This window comes from Saccopteryx bilineata, chromosome 12, assembly GCF_036850765.1.
Source record: "Saccopteryx bilineata isolate mSacBil1 chromosome 12, mSacBil1_pri_phased_curated, whole genome shotgun sequence".
Lineage (NCBI taxonomy): Eukaryota > Metazoa > Chordata > Mammalia > Chiroptera > Emballonuridae > Saccopteryx > Saccopteryx bilineata.
Window position 1 is genome coordinate 51,397,491 of NC_089501.1, and position 24,452 is coordinate 51,421,942.

The window sequence follows — 24,452 nt, forward strand, 5'->3', positions numbered from 1 at the left end:
GATAGATCATCCAAACAGAAAATCAATAAAGAAATATCAGGCCCTGGCTGGTTGGCTCAGTGGTAGAGCATCAGCCTGGCGTGCAGGAGTCCCAGGTTCGATTCCTGGCCAGGGCACACAGGAGAAGCGCCCATCTGCTTCTCCACCCTTCCCCCTCTCCTTCCTCTCTGTCTCTCTCTTCCCCTCCCACAGCCAAGGCTCCATCAGGAGCAAAGTTGGCCCAGGCGCTGAGGATGGCTCCAAGGCCTCTGCCTCAGGCGCTAGAATGGCCCTGGTTGCAACAGAGCAATGCCCTAGAAGGGCAGAGCATCGCCCCCTGGTGGGCATGCTGGGTGGATCCCGGTTGGGCACATGCGGGAGTCTGTCTGACTGCCTCCCCATTTCCAACTTCAGAAAAATACAAAAAAAAAAAAAAGAAATATCTGCCTTAAACAACACACCAGGCCAAATGGACATAATAGGCATTTATAGGGCATTTCATTACAGAACATCAGATTAAACATTTTTTTCCAGTATGCATGGAACATTCTCAAGGTTAGACCATATTTTGGGTCACAAAACTAACCTCAAAAAATTTAAGAAGACTGAAATTATACCAAGCATATTCTCTGACCATAAGGCTTTGAAATTAGATTTCAACTGCAAAAAGAAAATAAAGAAACCCACAAAAAATGTGGAAATTAAACAACATACATCTAAAGAATGACTGGGTCAAAGAAGAAATAAAAGCGGAGATCAAAAGATATATACAGGCCCTGGCCGGTTGGCTCAGCGGTAGAGCGTTGGCCTGGCGTGCGGGGGACCCGGGTTCGATTCCCGGCCAGGGCACACAGGAGAAGCGCCCATTTGCTTCTCCACCCCCACCCCCTCCTTCCTCTCTGTCTCTCTCTTCCCCTCCCGCAGCCAAGGCTCCATTGGAGCAAAGATGGCCCGGGCGCTGGGGATGGCTCCTTGGCCTCTGCCCCAGGCGCTAAAGTGGCTCTGGTCACCACAGAGCGACCCCCCCGGAGGGGCAGAGCATCGCCCCCTGGTGGGCGGAGCGTCGCCCCTGGTGGGTGTGCCAGCTGGATCCCGGTCGGGCGCATGCGGGAGTCTGTCTGACTGTCTCTCCCTGTTTCCAGCTTCAGAAGAAAAAAAAAAAAGATATATACAGACAAATGAGAATGACAATATGACATACCAAAACTTCTGGGATGTAGTGAAACTAGTAATAAGAGGGAAGTTTATATCATTATAGGCTTATGTCAAGAAACAAAAGAGATCCCAAGAAAAGAACCGTAGCATCACAACTTAAAGAACTAGAAGAAGAACAAAGGCAACCTAGTCAGCAGAAGAAAGGAAATAGTAAAAATTAGAGCAGAACTAAATGAAACAGAAAAAAAAATAGAAAAAATTAATACAAGATCTGGTTCTTTGAAAAGATCAATAAAATAGAAAAGCCCTAGGCTAGACTAAGAACAAAAGAGAAAGGACTCATATAAACAAAATCTGAAATGAAAGAGGAGAAATTACCATAGACATCATAGATATACAAAGGATATTAGAATACTATGAAAGATTAAATGCCATCAAACTTAAAAATCTAAATGAAATAGATGAATTCCTAGAACTATACAATCTTCCTCCAGGGGTCCCCAAGCTTTTTTACACAGGGGGCCAGTTCACTTTCCCTCAGACCATTAGAGGGCCACCACATACAGTGCTCCTCTCACTGACCACCAGTGAAAGAGGTGCCCCTTCCAGAAGTGCAGCAGGGACGGAAAATGGCCTCAGGAGGCCTCATGCGGCCCACGGGCCATAGTTTGGGGACGCCTGTCTAGACTGAGTCACAAAGTATCATAGAAAACCCATAAGCAGGGAGGAAATAGAAATGACTATCAAAATCCTCCCCTCCAAAAAAGTCCAGGACCAGATGGCTACAATAGTGAATTCTACCAAACATTCAAAGAAGATTTGGTACCTATCCTTCTCAAAGTCTTCAAAAAAAAAAAAAAATAGAGCCCTGGCCAGTTGGCTCAGCGGTACAGCGTCGGCCTGGCGTGCAGGAGTCCTGGGTTCGATTCCCGGCCAGGGCACACAGGAGAAGCGCCCATCTGCTTCTCCACCCTTCCCCCTCTCCTTCCTCTCTGTCTCTCTCTTCCCCTCCCACAGCCAAGGCTCCATTGGAGCAAAGATGGCCCGGGCGCTGAGGATGGCTCTGTGGCCTCTGCCTCAGGCGCTAGAATGGCTCTGGATGCAACAGAGCGACGCCCCAGAGGGGCAGAGCATTGCCCCCTGGTGGGCAGGCTGGGTGGATCCCGGTCGGGCGCATGCAAGAGTCTGTCTGACTGCCTCCCCATTTCCAGCTTCGGAAAAATGAAAAAAAAGAGAAAAAAAAATAGAAGACGCTATACTCCCTAACACATTTTATGAGGCCAATATAAGCCTGATACCAAAACCTGGCAAGGACAACACACAAAAAAACTACAGACCAATATCTCTAATGAATACAGATGCAAAAATCCCAAACAAATACTAGCAAATTGAATACAATAATGCATTAAAAAAATAATACATCATGACCAAGTGGGATTTATTCCAGGAGCACAAGGATGGTTCAACATAACGTAAATTGATCAATGTAATACACCACCCACATCAACAAAACAAAGGACAAAAATTATATGATCCTATCAATAGATGAAGAAAAGTCACTCAATAAGATACAACATCCATTTGTTTAAAACACTCAATAAAATGGGCATTGAAGGAAAGTACCTCAACATAATAAAGGCCATATAGGACAAACCATCAGTCAATATCATACTAAGTGGTAAAAAGGTGAAGGCTTTTCCTCTAAAATCAGGAACAAGACAAGGTTGCCCACTCTCTCCACTCTTATTCAACACAGTGCTGGAAGTCCTAGCCAGAGCAACCAGGCAAGAGAAAGAAATAAAAGGCATCCATATTGGGAAAGAAGTAGTAAAGGTGTCACTTTTTGCAGATGACATGACCCTGTATATAGAAAATTTCAAATACTCCACCCCAAAACTACTAGAAACAATAAACCAATAGTAAAGTCACAGGATACAAAATCAAAATACTGTACAAAAGCCTATGGCTTTCCTATACACTAGCAATGAAACTCCAGAAAATGAATACCCCCAAAAAACAATTCTGTTTACAATTGCATTAACAACAACAAAATAATCCTAAGAATAAATTTAACAAAGGATGTGAAAGACCTATATACTGAAAACTATAAAACATGATTAAAAGAAACTGAAAAAGACAATGAAATGGAAAAATATTCCATGCTCATGGATTGAAAGAAACAATATAATTAAAATGCCCATAGTACCCAAAGCAATATACAAATTTAACGCAATTCCTATTAAAATTCCAATGTTATTTTTTAAAGAAATAGAACAAAAAATCACCAGGTTTGAATGGAACCATAAAAAAACAACAGAACTCAAGCGATCCTGAGGAAAAAGAATGAAGCTGGAGGTATCATACTTCCTGACTTCAAATTCTACTTCAGAGCCACAATAATCAAAATAGGATGGTATTGGCAGAAAAACAGACAGACAGATGGCCAAGTCCATGCAAGCAGTGGTAGAACCTCTTCATTCTTGCTCAGGTGGCAGGGCTTCCCTGGTGTCACTAGTGTAGTGCTGGCCACTGCCTCCGGATGACAGGGCATTTGGCAGCCACCTGCAGCCTGAGTCCTGTGGGTGAAATCAAGGGCAAGAAGTGTATAGTTTTCACTGATACTCTTAGTACTCCTGGGATCCAAGCCAGCTGCTGGTGACATTCTGGAGGACACCCTGACGCTACCAATGTGCCGGTGGTTCTCAGAGCTTCTCAACCCAGGGTTTGCAGAACTTGGGAGAACAGGAGTCCACGAAGGTGCAGGCACACTGGCCACATCCAACGGGAGGGTTTTCTTAATGGTCTGTCATTTAAGATGTCATTTTTTACTTTAAAACAAACACCAAAATATCATGGCGTAGTCCACAAAATTCAAATGCCACGTTGAGATAAAACTGAGATGGTGACTAACTGGCCATGTGCTGGGCTTCTGGGGTAGGGCTCCTTTCTCTACCTGTGAGGGAAGCTTGGCTGGGAGTTCGAGAATTCCTGGTAAGTGGGGAAGAGAATCAGCACTTTGGTGAAACAGAAAGGCGAATAGAACAGAGCGGTGAGGTCGAGTGGTCCTGGGATGGCTGGAGGCTTTGTGGTGTTTCTGAGACAGCCCTGCTGGGTTTGGACAACTACGTTTGGGATATAAAAGCTGGCAGCCTTGTGCCCACCTCTGGGGTTGGCCTCAGACCGCACTGTCCCTGTCTATACTCCACGTCCTGGGGCTTCCACTCCACAGTATGGACTTCACCTCGTCACCCTAGAAAGCAGGAAAACAGAGGCTCTGTGAATCCTGGACGGGTCCAGGGAGCAGTTGAAATCCTGAACAGAAGGCACTTAGACTTGTTTGTTTTCAAAGGTAGTTTTAAATGCTTTGTAAAGGCTTCCACAATCTGTAATGTTTTTGGTAACTGGCACTGATGAGCCTGGGGAGATCAAGGTTCTTTCTCCTGTTTTCTTCTCCCCCCCCCCCCCATTTAAGACCTTCTCTCTTCTCCCAATCCTTGAAAAGGCAGCAAGAACTTATTAACTCCAGCCGATGGCTGAGGAGGCTGTTCTGGTGTCTCTGAAGGATGGTGAGATGTCGTGCTAATTTTCTCCTTAGTGTCCTGACCTGCTTCCTAGGATGAGTCATTGTCATCAACAAGGGAGTCCCCAAAAGGAGTCACTTACACATGTTTGTATCCTTCCATAATGGCAGGTTGATTAGGGCAGAACTCCCCAATAAACCAATAGTGTCATATGCAGGTTACACAGAAAGAGGGGAGCTTATGTGAGAAAAGTGAGTTGCAAGTGTTGGCACAAAGTTCCTGTCACTGGTGCATCCGGCGTCTGCAGGTGGAGAGGCAGGCGTTGGTCTCGAGCCAGGCGGCTGCAGTGGCGGCATGCCTCCCGTGGAGTGGAAGTCCTGCAGGGCTGCGAGCCAGGCTCGGGAGTTGGTGGTCAGAGCTCTGAGTTCTTACAGCCCACCAGGGGTGGAGCCCCACTCATACAGGTGTCCTTTCCAGAGTGTCCAAACTTATGGGAAGGGCGTTCCCATTACACCCCATTACCTCAGTCTTGATATAACACTTGACATGACTGTCATGGCTGACAGAGACTCCACATTGGATTGTCAGCGGTATCCAGAAAGTCCTCTCGGCTTTTGCTCTGTACAGTCAGGCAGCCGGGCTATCAGTGTGGCTGACCAGGGTTCCTCCTCAGATGGTCTTTCCTTGGAGCACTGCAACACAAACACCTTTCAGGGGACGAGTGTGATGAGTGGGTCCCCAGGGGACAAATGGACTGACTTCCCCTGAAGAGCACCAGGCAGGCATTTGGGAACTTAGCTGACATTTTCTGTAAGTGGGTGGCCTGCGGCACGAAGTCTGGGACACTGATTCCAGGTGCTGCAGGCCAGATCCTTTGCTGGAGGTGTCTGCGAGGCACCAGAGGGCCCTTCCAGAGCAGACACCTGCTTATGCCACAATATGGAGGCTGGTGACACAACTCTGCAACGGGCGAGAGCTCCCCAACAAGAGTGACGTGGAGGGAACGTGCACTGCAGACCTGGTTCTGGTGCCAGCTGACTGCCCACCCACTGGGCTTCCAGATTCTCCCTAACCTTTCTGAGCTTTGCTTTCTTTGTCTGTGAGTGCGGTGTCATTGTGTTCCCATGAGGATGTTTGTCAGTTGCCTTCGAGCTGGTAGGGATCCAGTAAATTATGAAGTGGGTGACGTTCCCCAGACCCTATGGCAAACTAAAGAAACGAGACTTTTTCTCCTTATTGTTAAATAGCTGGGTCTACCCAAATCTCCTACAAGAACTCAGTAAGTAGTTAAAAGTATGGGGGTGGCTTATTGGAGACAAAAATGTGGCGTTCAAGAGAGACGTTCGAGTAAGTATTGCAAATAGTGGTGTGTGGAAGCCAAGTCCTGTGCGTCCTCCGCAGGTGTGTCTCGGGAAGACTGTGTCACAGCTCACCCAGGAAGGAGCCCTTCACAGAGAGAGGTGGGGGAGGCGTTTGCGAGCCTACCTTAGCACCCAGTCCTTCAGCTCAGAGCGAGGACAGCGGAGCACGTGTCCCAGCTGTGCTCTGGCTATGGCCGCTCACTTGCACCCTTTTCCAGCTCGTATTCCCCAGTCCACCACACCTTCTCATCCTCATCCGGCCTAGTCATCCAAAGTGCACCTGAGCTCCGGAGTCTCGCCTGGCCCAGTACCGGTGGGAGCGGTGACTGACGCACAGTGCATCAGTGTGAGGACCTGTGCTAGAGCCGTGTGAGCTGGGCCTGCCCCTGCCCTACAGGCCAGCATGGTCCTGAGATGTGAAGTTTAGGGGTGGTGAGGGTGAGCCTAAGTCTGAGCATGGGCGAGCTAAAGGCCAGTGAGCACGTGAGCCAGCCTCTTCAAGGAGGGATTACATTCAGAACAACAGAACCAGGTGTCTGGCTTTTAGAATAGGCATCTCCAATGGCTATTGGTTTATTTACTGCATCATTGAGAGTCATACTAACTCATGACGTTAGATTGTGTTTTTATGTCTTAGCCTAGCTGGGAATTTCCCAGTCTGATAAAATTAGCACTGATGAGGTAGTGGAGGAAGATGCCAGGGGGGGGTAAGGGGCTGACATTCCTAGAGAGACGTTCACTAGCCTATGGGGTCCCCGAAGAAGAGCACAGATGTGATCCACTGTCAGCAATGGATAATGTAGTCGCCCCAGGGTCTTTATTCCCAAACTTACCAGCTTTTCATTGACATAAAAGCAAAAGTTTAAACATTAAGTTCTGGCCACCAGAATGCACTGCTTCAAGAAAGCTTAACACTGACAGCATTTCTTGAGACTGATCATTTTAGTAAGAGGATTTCTCGAAACTAACTAGTTTAGCAGGAAGGAAACAGCACAGACTGAGGATAACAGCAGTGGTGGGTGGCTGGGGTGGGGGTGGGGTGACCAGGTTTGTGTGGAGGCAAGACTTAGACATCAGAAAAATTAAGATCCGAACCAGCAATCAGGTACTATTTAGCCCTTAGTGAATCACCACAAAGGCCAGGAAAGCCTGTCTTTTCAGCTATATGATAAGATGAGAAAGCTTCCTAGAGGCAGTTAGAAACAGCACATAATGTGTGTGTGCACTATTTTTACACTGACAGTTAGCTCTCCCCAGAGAATATATAGTTTGGGACTTTAGGGGGCAAAAGAAAAAAGCTGAAACAGGACATTTGTAAAACACTCAAGATTGCTGGCTGGCAGTCTCACACATGGTGTGTTTCCATTTTAAGTTCTTGAGACCTCTTAGTCCAGAACATGGGAGTAACATGCGTATGCAGGGTGGCCGCCCTTGGCGGGGAAAATGTTCTTAACTAGAATTGGTGTCCAAAGTGGATGTTGAAGCCTAGCTCTTAATTGTCGTGGTTCAGTCTTTGGATGGACTTTCTATATGCACGGGCGGACTCTAAGGCTATATACTGTGTAACAGTTTCTGTGTCGTGTCCTCTTTAAGAAAAGGAAGTGCCCAACAAGCCCTTGCGTGTCCGAGTCCGATCCTCAGATGACCGGCTGTCCGTTTCGTGGAAGGCGCCACGCCTCTCTGGAGTCAAGAGTCCACGCAGATCACGGGGTTTTCTTCTGGGCTATGGGGAAGGTGGCCGGAAGATGAACTACGTTCCTCTAACCAGAGATGAGCGAACACACGAAATTAAAAAGCTAGGTGAGTTTTGTGTTCACTAGCATTTGGTGTTTGCTGATCGGTCCCGTCATTTCAGCATTGAGAGGCTCATTCGTGACCGATGTTGTATTTTACTTGTGGTGTTCACATCCCAGGCGTTCCAGTTATTCAGAATTGTGCTCTCTGTCCTGTCCTCCGCTCATGCCCCATCCTTTTAACCTTCAGCCAGTGGCAGGGCAGGTCCGCCTCTGGGGGCCCACCAGCCGCTCCCTGACCCCCAGCACGGGTCTCTTTTGGGCCATTTTCCTGGACCTGAGATGAGAGCTAATGCTCTTTGTGGCTTGGCTCTGTGTCCACCGTCTCATTCTTTAAGCTCTGTCTCCGATCCTCCGTTGCTGGGCCGCGAGTCCCAGCATCTCCCACTTTGCAGACCCTTATCGGGCGAAGGAAGCCTCAGACACGGAAGCTAAGGGAACATTCGCAGTGGCCGGGAGAGACTGTGTGCCTCGTTCTAGTCCAGGTCCCTTGCTGACCTTTGCTGGCCTTACTGGTGGACGGGCCTGGACAGTGCACACAGGCCAGGCTCTGAGAGGCCCGGGCACTTCCCTGCTGTGGGGACAGAGCACTCCCCTGCCTCCTTGCCTCCCAATCCCCACCCCTGCCCTTTACTTGATGAGTTTGGCAGGAGGCACCGGGGAGGTGTGGCCTGGCCCCTGTGTGTCTCCCCTCCTGGGGGAAGCCAAGCTGCCTAGTGCAGTATTCCGCTCAGCACCTCTGTGCCCTATGTCGCATGGGGCCCAGGGCCACCGGGCAGCAGCTTTTGTCCGACTCTGCGGTTTTTAGTCACGGGGTGCTTGTCCCCATGTCTCCTATTTAGTTTGCACAGTGAATGCTTTGGCCCATGAGATCCACTTGGCTAAAGGCACGGCCACACAATGTTCCGGAGGCTGGACAGCAGCGTGGGCTCCTGGGCTGCCTCCCTAGCTGTCAGGCACTCTGGGCTCCAGGGGCCTGGGTGGGTTAGCTCTGGGCCCTGCCCCCGCCTCACCCGCATTGTTAACAGCCCCCGGTTTGGAGCCATGCACACCTGCTACTTGCTCCATGACTTTGGGTAGATCCTCTCACCTTCTGTGAGAGGAGACAGTGCAGACAGCTTCCTCGTGGGGCCTTTGTCGGGACCAAATGAGGAAATGACGGGAAATGCTTGACATAGCAAACAAACGGACTTGACCCAATCTCTGGGAGCTGTTACTAGATTCCTGCAGTACAAAACGTTTCCTTCACAATCTTGGGCTGAAGTTAGTTTAGGAAGCTCAGCAAATCAAGAATCGGGACGTAAAAAAAGAAAGGAAGGAAGGAGTAAATAAATTTAAGAAATATATTGCAAGTATGCAAAAAAGGTCGACTGTGGGAAATTATTCATTTCCTGATGGCTCTTGGTGAGCGCTGGGCCACCGCCTCTTGGGTTAGTTGTTTCGCGTGCTTCTGAACGGTGAGCACAAACGGCTGCTCCTTTGATGACTGTTGGCGTGTCTCCATCGTCAATGGCACCAAGGAAAGAAGAGACCCGAGGGGAGTCCTGTTTAGTGTAGTTTGATGTTCTGTAAGTCCAGGTGTTGCAGCCTCGATTCCTCCCTTTCATAAAACACACATTTCAGCCTTAGTAACTCCTGCTGCAGTGTGTCCCCTGCCCTCTCTTTAGAGAGCAGGTTGTCAGATGTGTCCCCTTCCCTTGAAATCTGATTAGTCTCCAGATGTTTACTTTACGTAAACAGCTCTGTGTGCAAGGTTTCTGAACACGGGTCTCCTTTGCTGTCTGGCTGGACGAGCAGTTTGTAAACACAGACAGTTTCTTCTTCCCACTGCCATGTGAGTTTGTCATTCCTGGAAGGAGGACTGTTTGCTGGGTGAGAAGTTTTCTTTAGGATCTGGTATGCCCTTTGCTACTTCACGTAGCTTTTACCTGTTTAGAAATCAGGTTTTCAGTTCAGGCTTTGCCTGCATTAGAAATCCACCAGGTTGCCTCGTTTACACTCTTGCATTGATTAAGGCTGCTGTTGGGCAGCTCCGTCCACAGAGACTGGAGTCTGGTGCTAGGGAAGATTATGCATCATTCCATTTTACATTGTCCTTATTTGTAAAGTAAGAAGGTTGAATTGGAAGATAACCAAGGTTTCCCCTGGGCTTCAGAATCTATGATTGCCTGGTACTCGAGACTTAGATGTTTTATTTTATCACTGTAACTTTTTTCCTGAATAAAGTATTCAAACTGAGGTTAAGTTAGATACTCGTGGGCCCAGTGTACAATTTGGGGGGTGGGGACCTAAGGGAAAGAACAATCTGGAAATGAAGGATACATTTAAACTTGTCCAAATCTGCAGAGCCTCCGCCTGAGGATTCTGGTAGGCTGTTGGTTTCGAAGGCAGGCATCCCGCTGGGGCTGCTGACCCGGCACAGTGGCTGTTCTTGTCCCCTCTCCCTTCTTTCTGATGACAGAGAATGTCGGAGTTACTCTCTTCTCCATCTTAGAAATAAAAAGAAATTGGGGGACGTACGTGGGTAGGCTATCCCTTTCTTTTTAAAATGTTGTTCATCTTTCTCTGATGCGGATGAGATAGAAAACCATTTATCAGGAAATTCACAGTAAAAATCACCTCCCTGTCTCCTAACCTAAAAAGTGTTCTTCTTGAGTTTAGTTCCTACCGTTCTTGGTCTCCTCGTTAGTTGTCCAGAAGAGACAAGGGAATGCCCCAGAACGATGAGCTGGGAAGGAGGGAGGGGCAGGGGGCAGAGAGAGGTGTGTTCTGGGGAAGCCCACCACAGAGCCTCATTGCCTGCTCCTGGGTCCGCAGCCTCCGAGTCGGTGTACGTGGTGTCCCTGCAGTCCATGAACTCCCGCGGGCAGAGTCAGCCCGTCTACAGGGCCGCCCTGACAAAACGGAAGATTTCAGGTAAGGATGCTTCCGGTCTCCCGGGGTCTAGCGTGAATTCAGTGCTGTTTCCAAACGGTGCTGTCTGTCTGGGTGACCAATTCCATGGATTTTCCTGAGTGTAAAGGAAACAGCGGGGCAGACTGGGTTGCATTTCGGATACAAGTGTGTTTCTCTTATACTCGGAGGCTAGAGTATTCCTGTGATGAAAGGTACTTCTCTGTATATCCGCATGTCCTCCCCGCACAGTAGGCGGGCCACAATAAGAGCAGCCGAACATTTATTCCAGGTAAGGGTGCCGAGGGAGCCACACCGCCCCCGCCCCCCGGCAGACTGAACAGAGATTGGAGCGGCCAGGTGGCGTGCAGGATGGCAGTCACACGTGATTTCAGCTAAAACCCAGTAAAAGGGGCGTTGAGGGAAAAGATGCAGAGATGTAGTTGTGGCTTGCGGATCGCCTGATTGCCGGTCACGTGCCAAGGGATACTTTTTTCCACGTCGTTCACAGATACGTTTTATAGTACTCACATATGAACAAATTACATACACCTTTTCAGGATCCTGTGCCTTATTTAAAGAGGCAACCTATATATAGCATAATTAGTTTCATGAACTTATAATTTGTTAATTATAATTTTATATTACATATTTTAAAATAATTTTATATTTATTATAATTCTTCACATTGTAAGACAGTGTTTTACAATACGTTTTACTTTCATTAGTCATTAATTGCTGCTCTAGAAGTTCCTGTATCACTTTCCTGACAGGCTAATGACTTCCACCTTTCCCTACTGGTGGTTAAAGCCACAAACAAGGTCCCTGAAAATTGAAAAAAAAGTAAAGAAAGAAAAATATTCAAAAATGCCCAAAAGACTCAAAAGCAAAACTAAAGACATCTTGTGAGTCTCAGCTTATGTTAGAGATGGAACAAAAGCTGTACGCTCTGTGGCTGTGATTGTTCTATTGGAAATGGGCGGACGGGACTCGGCTTTGTAGGGGAATGTAAACCGTTCATCGGTCTCAGAATCCCGTGCTCTGAAATGGGAGGCCAGCGAGCCCAGTGTGGTCCGTGCTGTTGTCTGACCTCAAGTTTTCACTTCATGCCGTGATTGCCAAGGAAATGGTAACTCGAGCTTTTCTTCTCCTAAAGTTGTGCTTCTAGTAAAAATTGCATTATTTCCCATGGCTCACTGTCTATTGAGAAAACACTGAGTTCGCTGGAGCATCTCTGACCGAGGCAAAGCCTCCCTCGGCCCTACGCTTTCTGGGGATCGGGCCGGGCAGCTCGGTCAAGCGGACTGCCCATTTCATAGAGAAGGGCAAGAGTGCAGAGTCAGGTTTCTCTACATCAACCAATGGAATAATTGCTAAAATTTCTACTTATCTGATCTACACTGAGCATAAGTAACTTAATTAAAAATGGTGCAAGGTGAACACTAAACTCTGGGGGAACTGGGGCAGAGGTTAGGGACAGCCTTCCCACGCACCTCACTGTCATTTCAGAAGAGGATGAACTGGACGTACCTGAGGACATCAGTGTCCGGGTTATGTCATCCCAGTCTGTGCTCGTGGCCTGGGTGGACCCTGTCGTGGAGAAGCAGAAGAAAGTTGTTGCATCGAGGTAGTCTCCCTCCTTCGTCTGTCTCCCTTGTGTGTCTGAGAGGTGCGGTTTTCCTGGCCCTGAAGAGACATGTATGTATCTGAATCATTTTACTCCCTGACATATACGAACGCTGGCCTCTTCTGTAGCTGAACAATAGACTACCCTACGGCAATCTAGCTAGTCCTGAGTGTGGTCACGCATGTCCCACCGATAGATGCTACCAGGGCCTCGTGTGGGACGCACACAGCGGGACCGCACACCGCGCTTGCTCAGGCTTAACGTGTGTCTGCAAATGTCCTCGGTCCCATTTCTTTCTTCACCCCCAGCTGAGTTTGCTTTGCCTCATCAACGCTGTGTTCACACGCAGAGGGTATGGGCCGCCTGAGGAGGAGCCTTACCCTTCCTTCCGTCATCCGTGAGGAGTGGCGGGGGAGGCTCTTAGCAGGGTGGCGGTCCCCTGTCTAATGCCCCGCACACAGCGCTTCCTCCTTAGACAGTCTCCAAGCCCCAAACTGCTCCATGTGAGGCTCACCTGTGCGTAACAAGTGAATCAGATTTTTTTCTTAAGACAGGGCGTTGTGCTATTCTGCTTTTTATATTGGCTTGCAGTAGCAATAGAAGAAAAACTAGTCACGAGGTTAAAATATTTTTGTGTTAAAAGGCCACAGATGACCTCATTTCTAGTTAGTGGCAGATGAAAATAGCCATCAAAAGTTTCATATTACATGACTTAATAGTTTATATAACCAAGAGACAGCCACAGCTCTGGTGATTTACTCATTACATATTAATTTTTTAACCTGTCTGTAACCAGGAAAAGTGAACGTCCTTTAAAAAATGAATGAAATATAACTCTGAGAAATATATTATATAACTACATATTATATAGACTGTTATTTGATTTAGAAATAGCTTTTGTCACTGCCTGCTAGTAAAAAAAGACATCTGCTTCCTTCGAAAGACCTCAGTTCATAGTGATTCTCTCCTTAGCCATGTGGCCCTCTCCACACAAACTGTTCCTGGTCACCCGTGGACTTTGATTTCCAACATCTTGACGAAAACAAAAGAGGGCTTGCGTTTTCCGAGCAGACCTCTTGGGTTAATTGGAGTGCCGTGTCCACAGCTGAAGTCCTGTCCTGACTTAGTAACTGTCCTAATGAACAGCACATTTTTAGTGCATCAGATGTTTTCTATCGCCAAGCGTCCACAGCGATGGCTTCTTGGAGAAGGACGGCAATGGATGTCGCCCGCGGCACTCAGTGTCGAGGACGTGTTCCGTCTGGGACCGTGGCACTCGGCCTTGTTCAGTCACCCTGTGTTTCTCTCCTTGATAATCTCACACTCGAGTTGTTTTTTTATCAGCTCCTTTGTCCTGCTCTGTGTGTGACACATTTCTGCCCGGTTTCAGGGTAACAAGTCCACTCAGAACTACACGTTGCCTTCCCCCTGAACTCCTGGGAAACATGCCCGATTTAGCATGGAATGAGTCTTCTTTTGTCTTTCTTTTCTGGAAAGCCGGGATACCTTGGGCCAGTTCTGATTCTTAACATTGCTCTTCCCACACCACACACATGCACACACATGCGCACACACACGCATACATGCACAAACGTCCTGATACAGCCCTTCCCTCATCGAAGCCATCCCTCTCTGAGCCCCACCCCTCCTGAATCTCTGCTCCACCTTCTAAGCAGTGAGACTTCAGCTCTTGAAGAGTCATCTTTCCTGGCCTGCTTCAGACACCTGTGCCTGTAACTTCAGTCGATTCTTTGAGCCAACAACATAGTCAAAAGTGTGGATTGTCCTCCTCTCTGCTTTCCCGATGTACCTCCCAAAGTCGTGACTTCTGGGGAAGGAAGAACACCAAGGAGCCTAGGGCTCGGCTGCAGAGAACTGGCATCCGGTGCATTGTTGTTGCCCTGTGTTTTCTTACAGACAGTACACGGTGCGCTATCGAGAGAAGGGGGAATTGGCGAGGTGGGATTACAAGCAGGTCTCCAACAGGCGCGTGCTGGTCGACACCCTGATTCCAGACACCATGTATGAATTTGCAGTCCGCATTTCCCAGGGCGAACGAGACGGCAAATGGAGCACGTCGGTCTTCCAAAGAACTCCGGAATCTGGTCTGTATTGAAAATGGCCTTTGGAAGGTCAATTTGGGAATAGCTCTAAAGTAAGATTTAAAGGCAGGTTAGCCCAAAGATCGCTGGCATGGACTTTTTTTTAAAGTAACATCAATGCTGAATTTTGGTAGTGTGTTTATGTATGAGCACAAAGAAGTTAAGGAGCTATTTCCTTTGGGTCCATGTTCTATCCTTCACTGGCTGTTTCTGGTGCAGCACAGTAGACCCCGGTGAGGAGCATCCATGAATCGCCACTGTATGCGTGCATGCCCTCGGAGCATGCCATGGCTTTGGAGTGCAAGGGCGGCTCCTTCCCGTAGGCTGGGCTTGTATTTGATTCCGGGGGATAATTCTGCTGTTTCCAAAGTTACAATTATTTTCTTTTAAACCATGTCTTTATTTTTAAAAGCCTAAATTTTAATCTTCTTTGTCTATTTCAATATTCAGCAATGAGAGAAATTCTGAATGCCTAAAAGCATTTCTGTAGATGTATCTAAGCCCACTCTAGAAGCTGGTGGGATGGATATAAATCACATCACACAAGAGCAAATGTAGAATTCTCTCTCATTGTAACAAAAATTAGCACACTAGCTCTTCAATAGAAGTGTACATGGCCGACTATATGCCATTTCCTTTTAGAATATGCCTGAGGACATTTTTTAAACCTTGGATCCTTGACTTCCTTTTGTAGCTCCGACAACAGCACCTGAGAACTTAAACGTCTGGCCAGTGAATGGCAAAAGGACAGCCGTCACGGTAGCATGGGACGCACTACCTGAGACCGAGGGCAAAGTGAAAGGTAGGAACCACACTGCATAAAGTATAAGGTGTGTGTGGGACTGAAATCGCCCAGACACACACATGTGCACTGACCCTGACAGTCATGGGCCTGGTGGGACTGCCCAAGAAATAGGGAGGCAGCATATGTCTATGAGATGCTACTCCGACAGACAAGGATATTTCATGGAGGGTTTTTTTCCATTGTCAGTAAGATTTAGGTAGTCATGAAGATGACTATCACCTTCTGTATATGCAAGAATTTGGGTGCTGCTGGAAAACTCAAGATATGAATGGAAAATTTTTTTCCACCTATTTTTCAGCCTTGTTAATGAATTACTTGTAGAGGAAAATATGAAGTTAAAATAACAATACTATAGATTTAAAAATAAGATAAAATATTCACAAATACTTAAATTTTAAAAAGTCTGTTGAGAATACTAAATAAAAGCACAGATCTTTTCTTCTTAATGTACAAACATTCAAAACCTTTCAGAAGTCTGCTGAAGATATTTTAAAAGGGAGTGCTGAGGTTTCTGCTTGCCATCACTTTATATAAATGTACCCTAAGGGTACATTTTGTTGTTACACAATTTTGGAAGACAACTTTAAGTCTTCAGAAACTATGAAAAGTTTGTGTGAGCTTAAAAAGATCCAGAAAATTACCACTGACGTCCTTTGAGAATTTAATTGAAAAAAAAAGAAAGGAATGATCCTCTCTTGTATTCAACTATTATCTATGTTGACCTTCCATCAACTGTTATCTTTGTTGACCTTCCATCAGCTGTTATCTTTGCTGACCTTCCAGGACCTTTCCATGGAGCAACAGAAGGAAGGTAGACAGGAGAGTCTTTCCTAAACTTCACACTTTCTCACTTTCCAGACTTTTTAGACAAATATATTGTACTATTCTTGCCATTTTTCCCCCCAGTAGAATAAATTAGAAACAAATGAAGAGAAGAAATATTTAGTTGGCCCTTTTGAATAATTCTTTTCATAAAAATGTGATCGTTGGCTCCTTCTGAATGAAGTATTGTTGTGCTGCTGCAGGGGCCTCTGGAAAAATGAATAAGGATAGTTTGGGGCTGACTACTCTTTTTAGTTACAAAAACATCCATCATTGCTCCTTTACTGACATTATGACCATGCTACTTGTTTCCTTCTCCTCTCCCATGTCCTCGTTTATATTTCTCTCTCGTTAGTGAAAGAAGCTCCCTGCTCATCGATTCAATATTATCAGAAATAATGATAGCTACTGAGTTTTTATGTCCAAAAACCCCACAGCTCTGCACCCTGCATCGGGCAGTTTTCATAAGGGTGTAGTGATGGGCTTGAAAACTCATAATTACACTGGGACATTGTTTATGTACGAGAGATATAAAACGCAATGGAGGACTATACTTTGCCATGGTTAAATTTTGTTCAGATGAACTGAATCCATAAAAAAGAAAGTCAGAGTGATGAAATTTCATTCACAGTACATTCTTTTAATTCTGACATTGGACCACCACAAATGACTAGTTTGTTCACTTTCCATAAGAAAAGAGTATGTTTCCCCACCCACCCACACATACACAGACACACAAATGCTGCAAAGGCAGTTTTGGTTGAAATTTTTAGAATTTATGAACTTTTTAAAGATTAGATCTTGAGTAAAAGAGAAGATCTTCCGTGCTCCCATAGGAAATATGTTAATTGCTTAGTTTTTCTGTAATTCAAATTATATTTTTGGTTAGCTCCTAGTCATATTAATTTGATAAGTTTTGTAAATCTTGAGTTCATTGGGGGGAAAAGGGGCGTGACAGTGTTTAGCTGAGGGTGAACCTGTGCTCTGAAGCCACTTCAATGATAGTATTTCCATATAAACATAGACAGTAGATCCTTGGGCTGAATTTGCTATGACTTTTAATCAAAGACATTAGATGTTTATAGATGTAGCCGATTAAAGATAGAGATATTAGATATTGCATGAATCTATTAGCAACATTTCCTCACATTTTTCAATACTGTGAAATATCCTTATCTGCCTATATTAAGAACTTTTATAATTCCAACAAAAGTGAAGTTCTGTTCCAAATATGAAATTTAATTGGCTTAATATGCAAATCAAAATAGCCAAGTTAATTGACCAGAACTCCTGAAGATGTCAGCAGCTCTTCAGAATCAGCTCTTAGCATTTGTCATTTCTTTCCCATGGTGTCTTGCATTCAGGATATATTAATTCTGTCATAGTAAATTAGTATATAACTCCAATGAAGAAAAGACCCAAACACAGTATAAATAAATTTGGTAAACTGTATGAAGACTGGCCCCTCGGGTTCCGTTATGTTGAGCTTGCTGAGACTGGACCATTGCTAGCTACTTAACTATGCCGCCCTGTCCCAGAGCCTGAGTGAATGCCAGCTCACCTTCCCCTGTGTCTTTACGCTCCGACTGCTGCCTTGGCGTGCATTGCTGGAGTCTTCATCCTAGTAATGCACGTTCTAATTCATCCTGCCCATACAGTCTGTCTGCTGGACACAGGACTGTTTTCAGTTTCCTCCTTCCAACCGTCTGCCAAATCATTTCAGAATACATTCTCTCATACGCCCCGGCTCTCAAACCATTTGGAGCAAAGTCCCTCACCTACCCGGGAGACACCACCTCTGCCCTAGTGGACGGTCTGCAGCCTGGGGAACGCTATCTTTTCAAAATCCGGGCCGCAAACAGGAGAGGAATGGGGCCACATTCCAAAGCCTTCATTGTCGCCATGCCAACAAGTAAGCTCTGCGTATTGTGTCTGTTCCTTCCCCTCTCTCTGCCACTTGTGGCGTGTTACTGTGAATCATGGCTCCTGGGTGTAGAACTGCCCCTCTGTCGCTCTTTTGGGGCTAAGTCCTCACAGTGATTTCTAAGATATCTTAGAAGTCAGTCTCCCCAAAAACTAAAAGGTTACCAACTGCAAATAACATTAATTACCATGACAATGTTACAGACACAGGAAAGTATGAGTTATGTGATTAATCTTGTGTTGCTGTGTTGTTTGGGGTTTGTGCTGACGGGGAAAGAACATTTTTACAGGTGTGATACGACACGTTCAGTCATTAGCTCCCTTCAGTGTCTGAGATAGCATTTGAAATGTTCAGTTTATGTCCCATCATTTTGGAGGGCGGCTTTACTCAGAAGAATTTCAGTTACCTTGTTTAGCTGGTCAGTATCAAAACCAAGCACATTAATGAAATCCCCAAGGGGAGAGGGGTGTTTTTTGGATGGCGATTTCCTTCCTCCTCCCCCACGTTCACACCAGATCCCGGGAGTGGTCGCTCTCTCCTTCATTAGACACTGTGAGGATCCCCAGTGTGTCCCCGCGTCACACAGTTCTGCCCTGGGAGAAACTGCAGCAGGTGAAGCCTGCTCCCTCCCTTCACTGCATAAATTCCCCTCCCCGACAGCATCCCTTTCCTCACTCAATGCTGCTCTCCAGACAGGGCACATTGTAGGGCACACTTAATGTTTTGCCTACTTCGGGAGTCCTTTTATTTTTGGCCCTATTTTGGAATTACAAATGTACCCATCATTAAAGAGATTTTAACAGAGAAGGAGAAAGCGAGTAATGGCATGTTAGGGGAATAAGGCACTCTTTGATGCCTCAAAAATTACAGTTTTGCTGCCCACGCAAGTCACTTGCCAGCCACACACTATGTCCCTGTATCGTCAAAAGTAGAGATCATTCAATATCATTGTATACCAGGTGTCCACGAATGTCTTGCCTACATTGTCCAGAACGGTTATAACGCATTTGTAACACACTGAAAAAGTTTCATTAAGAAAATCCTATGTAAGATCTTGCTTTTGCAAAATCAATGGATGACTTCAAAGTACTCATTTGAGAATTCCTTCAAATATTAAGCTAAAATATAACCTAATTCACTTTACAGAAACTTAATCTTCACATATTTTCTAGAGCTATATCTATTTACTTAAAACAAAAGAGGACTATAAAGGAGATTGCTGTAACTGAGAAAATGTGTCCCATGTTCTAAAGAATGAAAAGTTGCCCATTATCATGATCAGTTAGTTCTAAATGCCTCCACTGGTATCTTTAATGTTCATTTTGTGTTGCACAGCTTTTGAATTTCTTCTCTCATGGCAAATTCTTTAAACTCTATTCCAGCCAGAAATGATGAGTCTGACGTTCAGCAAAAAACAGACAAGGAGGATAACTGGAAATCTGAAAACACAGAGCCTCTCTCTTCCTCTCCCAAAGCTCCTGCTTCCTCCAAACACACGCTCCTGCCTGTTTCTCCCCTCAGTAGAAATGTCAAGAACCCTCTTCCTGACTCAAGGAACAAGATATCCGCCAATGGTGGGGTGCCCAGGAAACCCCAGTCAACAGAGCTCACAGACAGGGGAGAGCTGGCATCCCAAGGGGACCCACCAATGGCAGCCTCTGAGACCCAAGACCAGAAGCGACAGCAGAGGCCACCAAGTAGGTCTGTCCACCCAGTCCTCGCTTCCGGAAGGACTCCAGTGAGAGTCCGAACACCAGTGCTGCCCAGGAAGGAAACTGTCGATAAGTTCGGCTCCTCACTGCCCTCCCACCCTCGTCTGGGGACATCCCCGTGGGCCTTGGCTTCTTCTGTGCCCCACACTCCCACTGAGGGCAGTCTACGCCACCAGGCCCACCTGCCTTCCAGCTCTTCTGACAATGACTCGCTGGACGAAGAGGAAGAGCCAGCAGCGGGCTCCCCACACCACAAAGACGCCTCCTCTGAGCATCTGCGGCCCAAGAGCGCAGCCCCAGCCCGGCCAGCACTGTGGCCCAGCCGCCAGGCGGCCTCCAGCACCCTGCGCAACCGAAGCCCGGCGCACCATCACGCCAAACCAGCCTTGCCAGCACGGAGGGCTCCCCATTCTGAGGCTGGGGAGGAAAGTCCACCCTCAAAACTTTCTCCACACCATGGGGGACCGTCTCGGCTTCAGCCCGCTGAACCACACCCCAGGCCTCCACTTTCCAGAGGCTGGAAGGATGGTCAAGACGCCCCAGCCGCTAAGTCCAACGCGCCATCACGCCCTCCCAAGTCTTCCTCAGTCTCTTCACATCTTACCTCAAGGGCACACGTCCCTGAGAGGGTGGATGCCCCTGATGGTGATAGTGACAATGATGCAGACGAAGAAGGGAAGCAGGCAGAGGTCACTGCCCAGACGCTTCGGACCCGGCTGCCGGCAGGAACCCCGGTCTCTGGACATCTCAGTTTGCACAGAAACAAGCCCTTTGCCTCCCACGGTAGATACCCAAACAGGTTTGGCAACGGCCGAGGACCTCGATTACAGCCTTCCAGGTCCCCGCCCTCCACCGTGTCCCCTAGAGTTCACGCGAGGGGGGATTCTCACCCGGCTTCTGACCTTAGGCGTGGCTTGGGTATCCAGGATGAGGAGAGCGAAGTAGACGATGAAAAGCCACTTCCGGCCACCGTGGTGAATGACCACGTGTCCTCCTCCTCCTCCAAGCAGTCTCCCGCCCGGGGCGTGGACCATATAAGAGGCCCCCAGAGGGGGACTAGTTTTCAGGGGAAGAAGTCGCTGGCAGAAAACCCCAAATCTGCTGGGACCCGGACAGGTGCACACCTACAGGACAAATCTCTGTCCCCTGCGGCGCAGGATGTGCAACAGAGCGCGGATTCGGATGTGGAGGAGGGTTTTCCCAAAATGCAACTGTCCTCCGCCCGGCAGCCCGCCACGCAGTCCCAGCACCGCCCCGGGTCCAGCGCGCCCAGGAAGAAGCCCGCATTCCCCCAAGCTGGGCGTCCCCACCTTGCATTGCGGGAAAGCACCTCCTCCGACCCTTACACTTACTCATCCAGAGGCAGTCAGTCCTCCCTCCCGGGGAGCTCCCGAGGAGTGCCCCCTAGGTCTCCCGAGAATCAGAAAGAGGATTCCGAGAACAGATATGGTGGAAACCACGGCGACAGCACAGAAGCAGAGACCCCAGGTGACCGGGCATCTGCACATTCGGCCGGGGTCAAGGATGCCACCCTGGCGCTTCCCAAGCACCGCCAGGTGGAGGCTCCCTCAGGAAGCGCAGGCGACGGTCACCACCGCAGAGCCCCAGGTTCCTCTCCGAGGCCCAGCTGGCCCTACGCCCACGCCCGCACCAGGGTCCCCATCCGCGCAGGGCCCCAGGCGGCCGGGAAGAGGGACGGGGCATTCCAGGCCACACCATCCAAAAAGGAGGCCCTGACCTCTAAATCTCAGCAGTCTGTCTCCACTGAGGAGGAGGATGAAGACACTGGGTTCTTTAAAGGCGGAAAGGATGAGGACCCACTGTCTTCTTCTGTTTCAAAGTGGCCGTCCTCCTCGGACTCCAAGGTCGGCAAATACGCGGATTCCAGCAGCGCCGAGACAGAGCCTGCCACTGCGCCTGCGCCCCGCGGAGGGAGCTCCCGCCAGGATGAGAACCCCACTCCCGAGCACCATGCTCCTCCTCCAGGCAGCTCCCCAGGAGCCTCGCACCTTCCACCTAGACACCCCTTCCGCAGCCCGGGCACCCCCAGCACCCCGGTGGGCGCCCCTGCGCGGCCGCGGTACACCACGCGCGCACCGCCGGTCTACGCCTCCACCACCCCCATGCTGTCCCTGCGACAGCGCATGATGAACTCGCGGTTCCGGAACCCTCTCTCACGCCAGCCTGTGAGATCCCCTGTCAGACAAGGTACTTGGTTTTTAACTCCCACTGTCGTTACGGTTTTCAGCAGTGCTCATAGCAGTTCCTGAGAAACTTCTATGTCACCGAGCATCCCCTGTGCCCAGGCACTGTGTTAGCAGCTCTGCAGCCGGCACGCGCTTTACCCTCTTCACCCTCGTGGAGGGTGTGCAGGGTCCCTCCCGCTATTTAGACGGAAGGCTGGCGCTGAGGAATCGGTGTGGCTTGGCTTGCGCGGAATCAGACAGGAACGGCTGAGCTGCAGTTCTAATCGCAGCACTGAGCTGCGGAGCCCTCGGCCCTTCCGCCATCCACTGCCGCCCTCTGTATTATTCCTCCGCGTCCGCTCTTCCCTTGACGGCCTGTCAGCCGTGATGCCAAACTCAGTTCCTGTATTTGGCTTATCTCTCGTTGTTCGCTTGCCAGCATACATTTAAGGGACGGCAGTAAAAAATTAGATACTTCTTGGCCCTGCCCGAGTAGCTCAGATGGTTAGTGCATTCTCTGGATACACCAAGGTTGCAGGTTCAATCCCCAGTCAGGGCACATATCAAAAAACAACCAATGAATGCATAAATAAGTGGAAAACAAATCAGCACTTCTCCCGCCTCCCCCCCCCCCCCTTCCTCTCTCTCTCAAGTTAATTAAAAAGAAAAGGAAATTAGGTACTTTTTGTGTACCTTGATCATGTTACTGTCAATTCTGCATACAAAACTCTCCGCTGAATACGCCACGAGACAAACTCAGATGTTTAGGCTATGAATTGCTTAGACATTGCCCTCCATGAACGTTGTTTAAAACCTGTAGAAAAATACAAGTTAAAGATGATTTGTCACACAGAGTTGTAACGGGCAGATGTGTGACTTACACTGAAGGCAGAACTTAGACGGCTGTGAACTGTGCGCTGGAGTCCACACGGGCCTCAGGGCAGAACCGAAGGTATTTCCTGTAAGTCAGCATTCAGTTAAGTGGCGCCTTGCACTGTCTTTGCATGAAATCGGGGCTTAATAAAACTTTTCTGAACGAATGTATAAGTATTTGTGAATCTGCACAAGGTATTGTTAGTTTCACCCAATGTAAAGACAGAGAACACATGCTTTACATCGAGGTCACTTTCCCATTGACTATTTTAAGCAAGCTTAGGACCCTGATAATAAACGTAAAACTCACATGCCCTTGTGCATAGTACTCTGTAAATATTTAATTTTCATGGACTATTTGAGCAACAGAAATAAGTCTCTGACCTGCACATCGCTGTCAGAAAGTCCCAGCACTCGAGCCCACAGAGGGGCTCGACCATAGAGTGCTCCTGGCGGAGCCTCCTACAAACTGCCGCTGAGAAATGACGCGAGATGGAGAGGAAGGGCAGGCGAAAGGCGCAGACAGAAAGAGCAACCGGAAGGCCACTCAGTGGGCCTTGTACTTCCTCCCTCCCTGGGCAGGGGCTTGCTCTGTGCGCAGGCCCCTCCCCCGAAGCCCCACAGAGCCCCCAAACTCTGAGTCAGCCCTGTGTACGTGCACTGTGCGCCTGCCAATGGGGACCTGAGAGGAAGGGAAAGAGTTGCTGTGTTTAGCAAGTCTGTTGAGGGGAACAAGACAGCAGCTAGAACAGCAGCTAGAACATTTTAGAGACCATCTTCTCCATCCTTCCAACCCTGCCCCCACCAACTTCCAACTGGTTAAAATAAAGCAACAGCTACTAAGGTCTTTAATCTTCATCTGGATAATGACAGGAGGTACTCAGGTTACGACAGTCTCGGCATATGACCTTTCGAGTTTACGACAATCCTATAAAAACTTTTAAAAAGTGTTTTGGCTTACCCCATATGGACGGAGGGCGAACTAGTACAGTTGCGTGTGGTGGAAGAATACGCAGTATTCTTTTTCCGTGGCTTGGTTGTGTTTTGATTTTACAACTGTGTCAGGATAGGTAAGTGTAGGCTAAGGTGTGTGTCAACTTACAACAAAAATTAGGGTTTATGTCACTGTTGTAGGAATAGAACTGTGTCGTAACCTGAGGACCCCCTGTATGCTGAACACTCCCATTCCCCCAATACAGTCAGAAAACTGTGACTTTACTATTGATTGACATTCCTAGTTGTCACGTAGAAGTGACAGCTTGGACGATTAATATCTCATATACATGAGCTACTGGCTTAAAATTCTGTTTAGTGTTTCTGTTTGAAATGAGGTGTTACTACTTACAGACTGATATGAAGCCAGCTTTTCGGGAATGCTGACTTGACCAGGTTGTGTTTCTCTCCTGCACTGTGTAGGTTACAATGGCAGACCGAGTGTAGAAGGGAGAGGACTGCCTGGTAGTAACGGAAAACCGAGCGGACAAAGAATTATCAATGGCCCTCAAGGAACAAAGTGGGTAGGGTAAACTTCTTTACACACATCTCACTCGTTCTCATGCTGTTGAGAGGAGAAAATGGTGGATACTGTGTAACAATAACAAAGTGGCTTTTTGTTTGTTTTTCTCTAGTTTTAACCACTCATCTGTCAACATGCTATATTATATATACATTTCTTCCAGCAATCAGAAAAATCTTTGATT

At 47.7% G+C, this 24,452-nt stretch overlaps 1 protein-coding gene across 2 annotated transcripts in view; it reads left to right on the forward strand.

Moving 5' to 3' along the window:
• FNDC1 (fibronectin type III domain containing 1) overlaps window positions 1-24,452 on the forward strand; it is a 96,718-nt gene that overhangs the window by 42,799 nt on the left and 29,467 nt on the right. For both annotated transcript variants that reach the window (XM_066247691.1, XM_066247693.1), the window contains exons 5-12: window positions 7,610-7,816; window positions 10,627-10,725; window positions 12,211-12,328; window positions 14,246-14,433; window positions 15,125-15,232; window positions 17,781-17,969; window positions 19,364-21,901; window positions 24,169-24,269. In XM_066247691.1, the coding sequence (XP_066103788.1) occupies window positions 7,610-7,816; window positions 10,627-10,725; window positions 12,211-12,328; window positions 14,246-14,433; window positions 15,125-15,232; window positions 17,781-17,969; window positions 19,364-21,901; window positions 24,169-24,269 (3,548 nt within the window). The remainder of the gene's footprint in view (window positions 1-7,609; window positions 7,817-10,626; window positions 10,726-12,210; window positions 12,329-14,245; window positions 14,434-15,124; window positions 15,233-17,780; window positions 17,970-19,363; window positions 21,902-24,168; window positions 24,270-24,452) is intronic.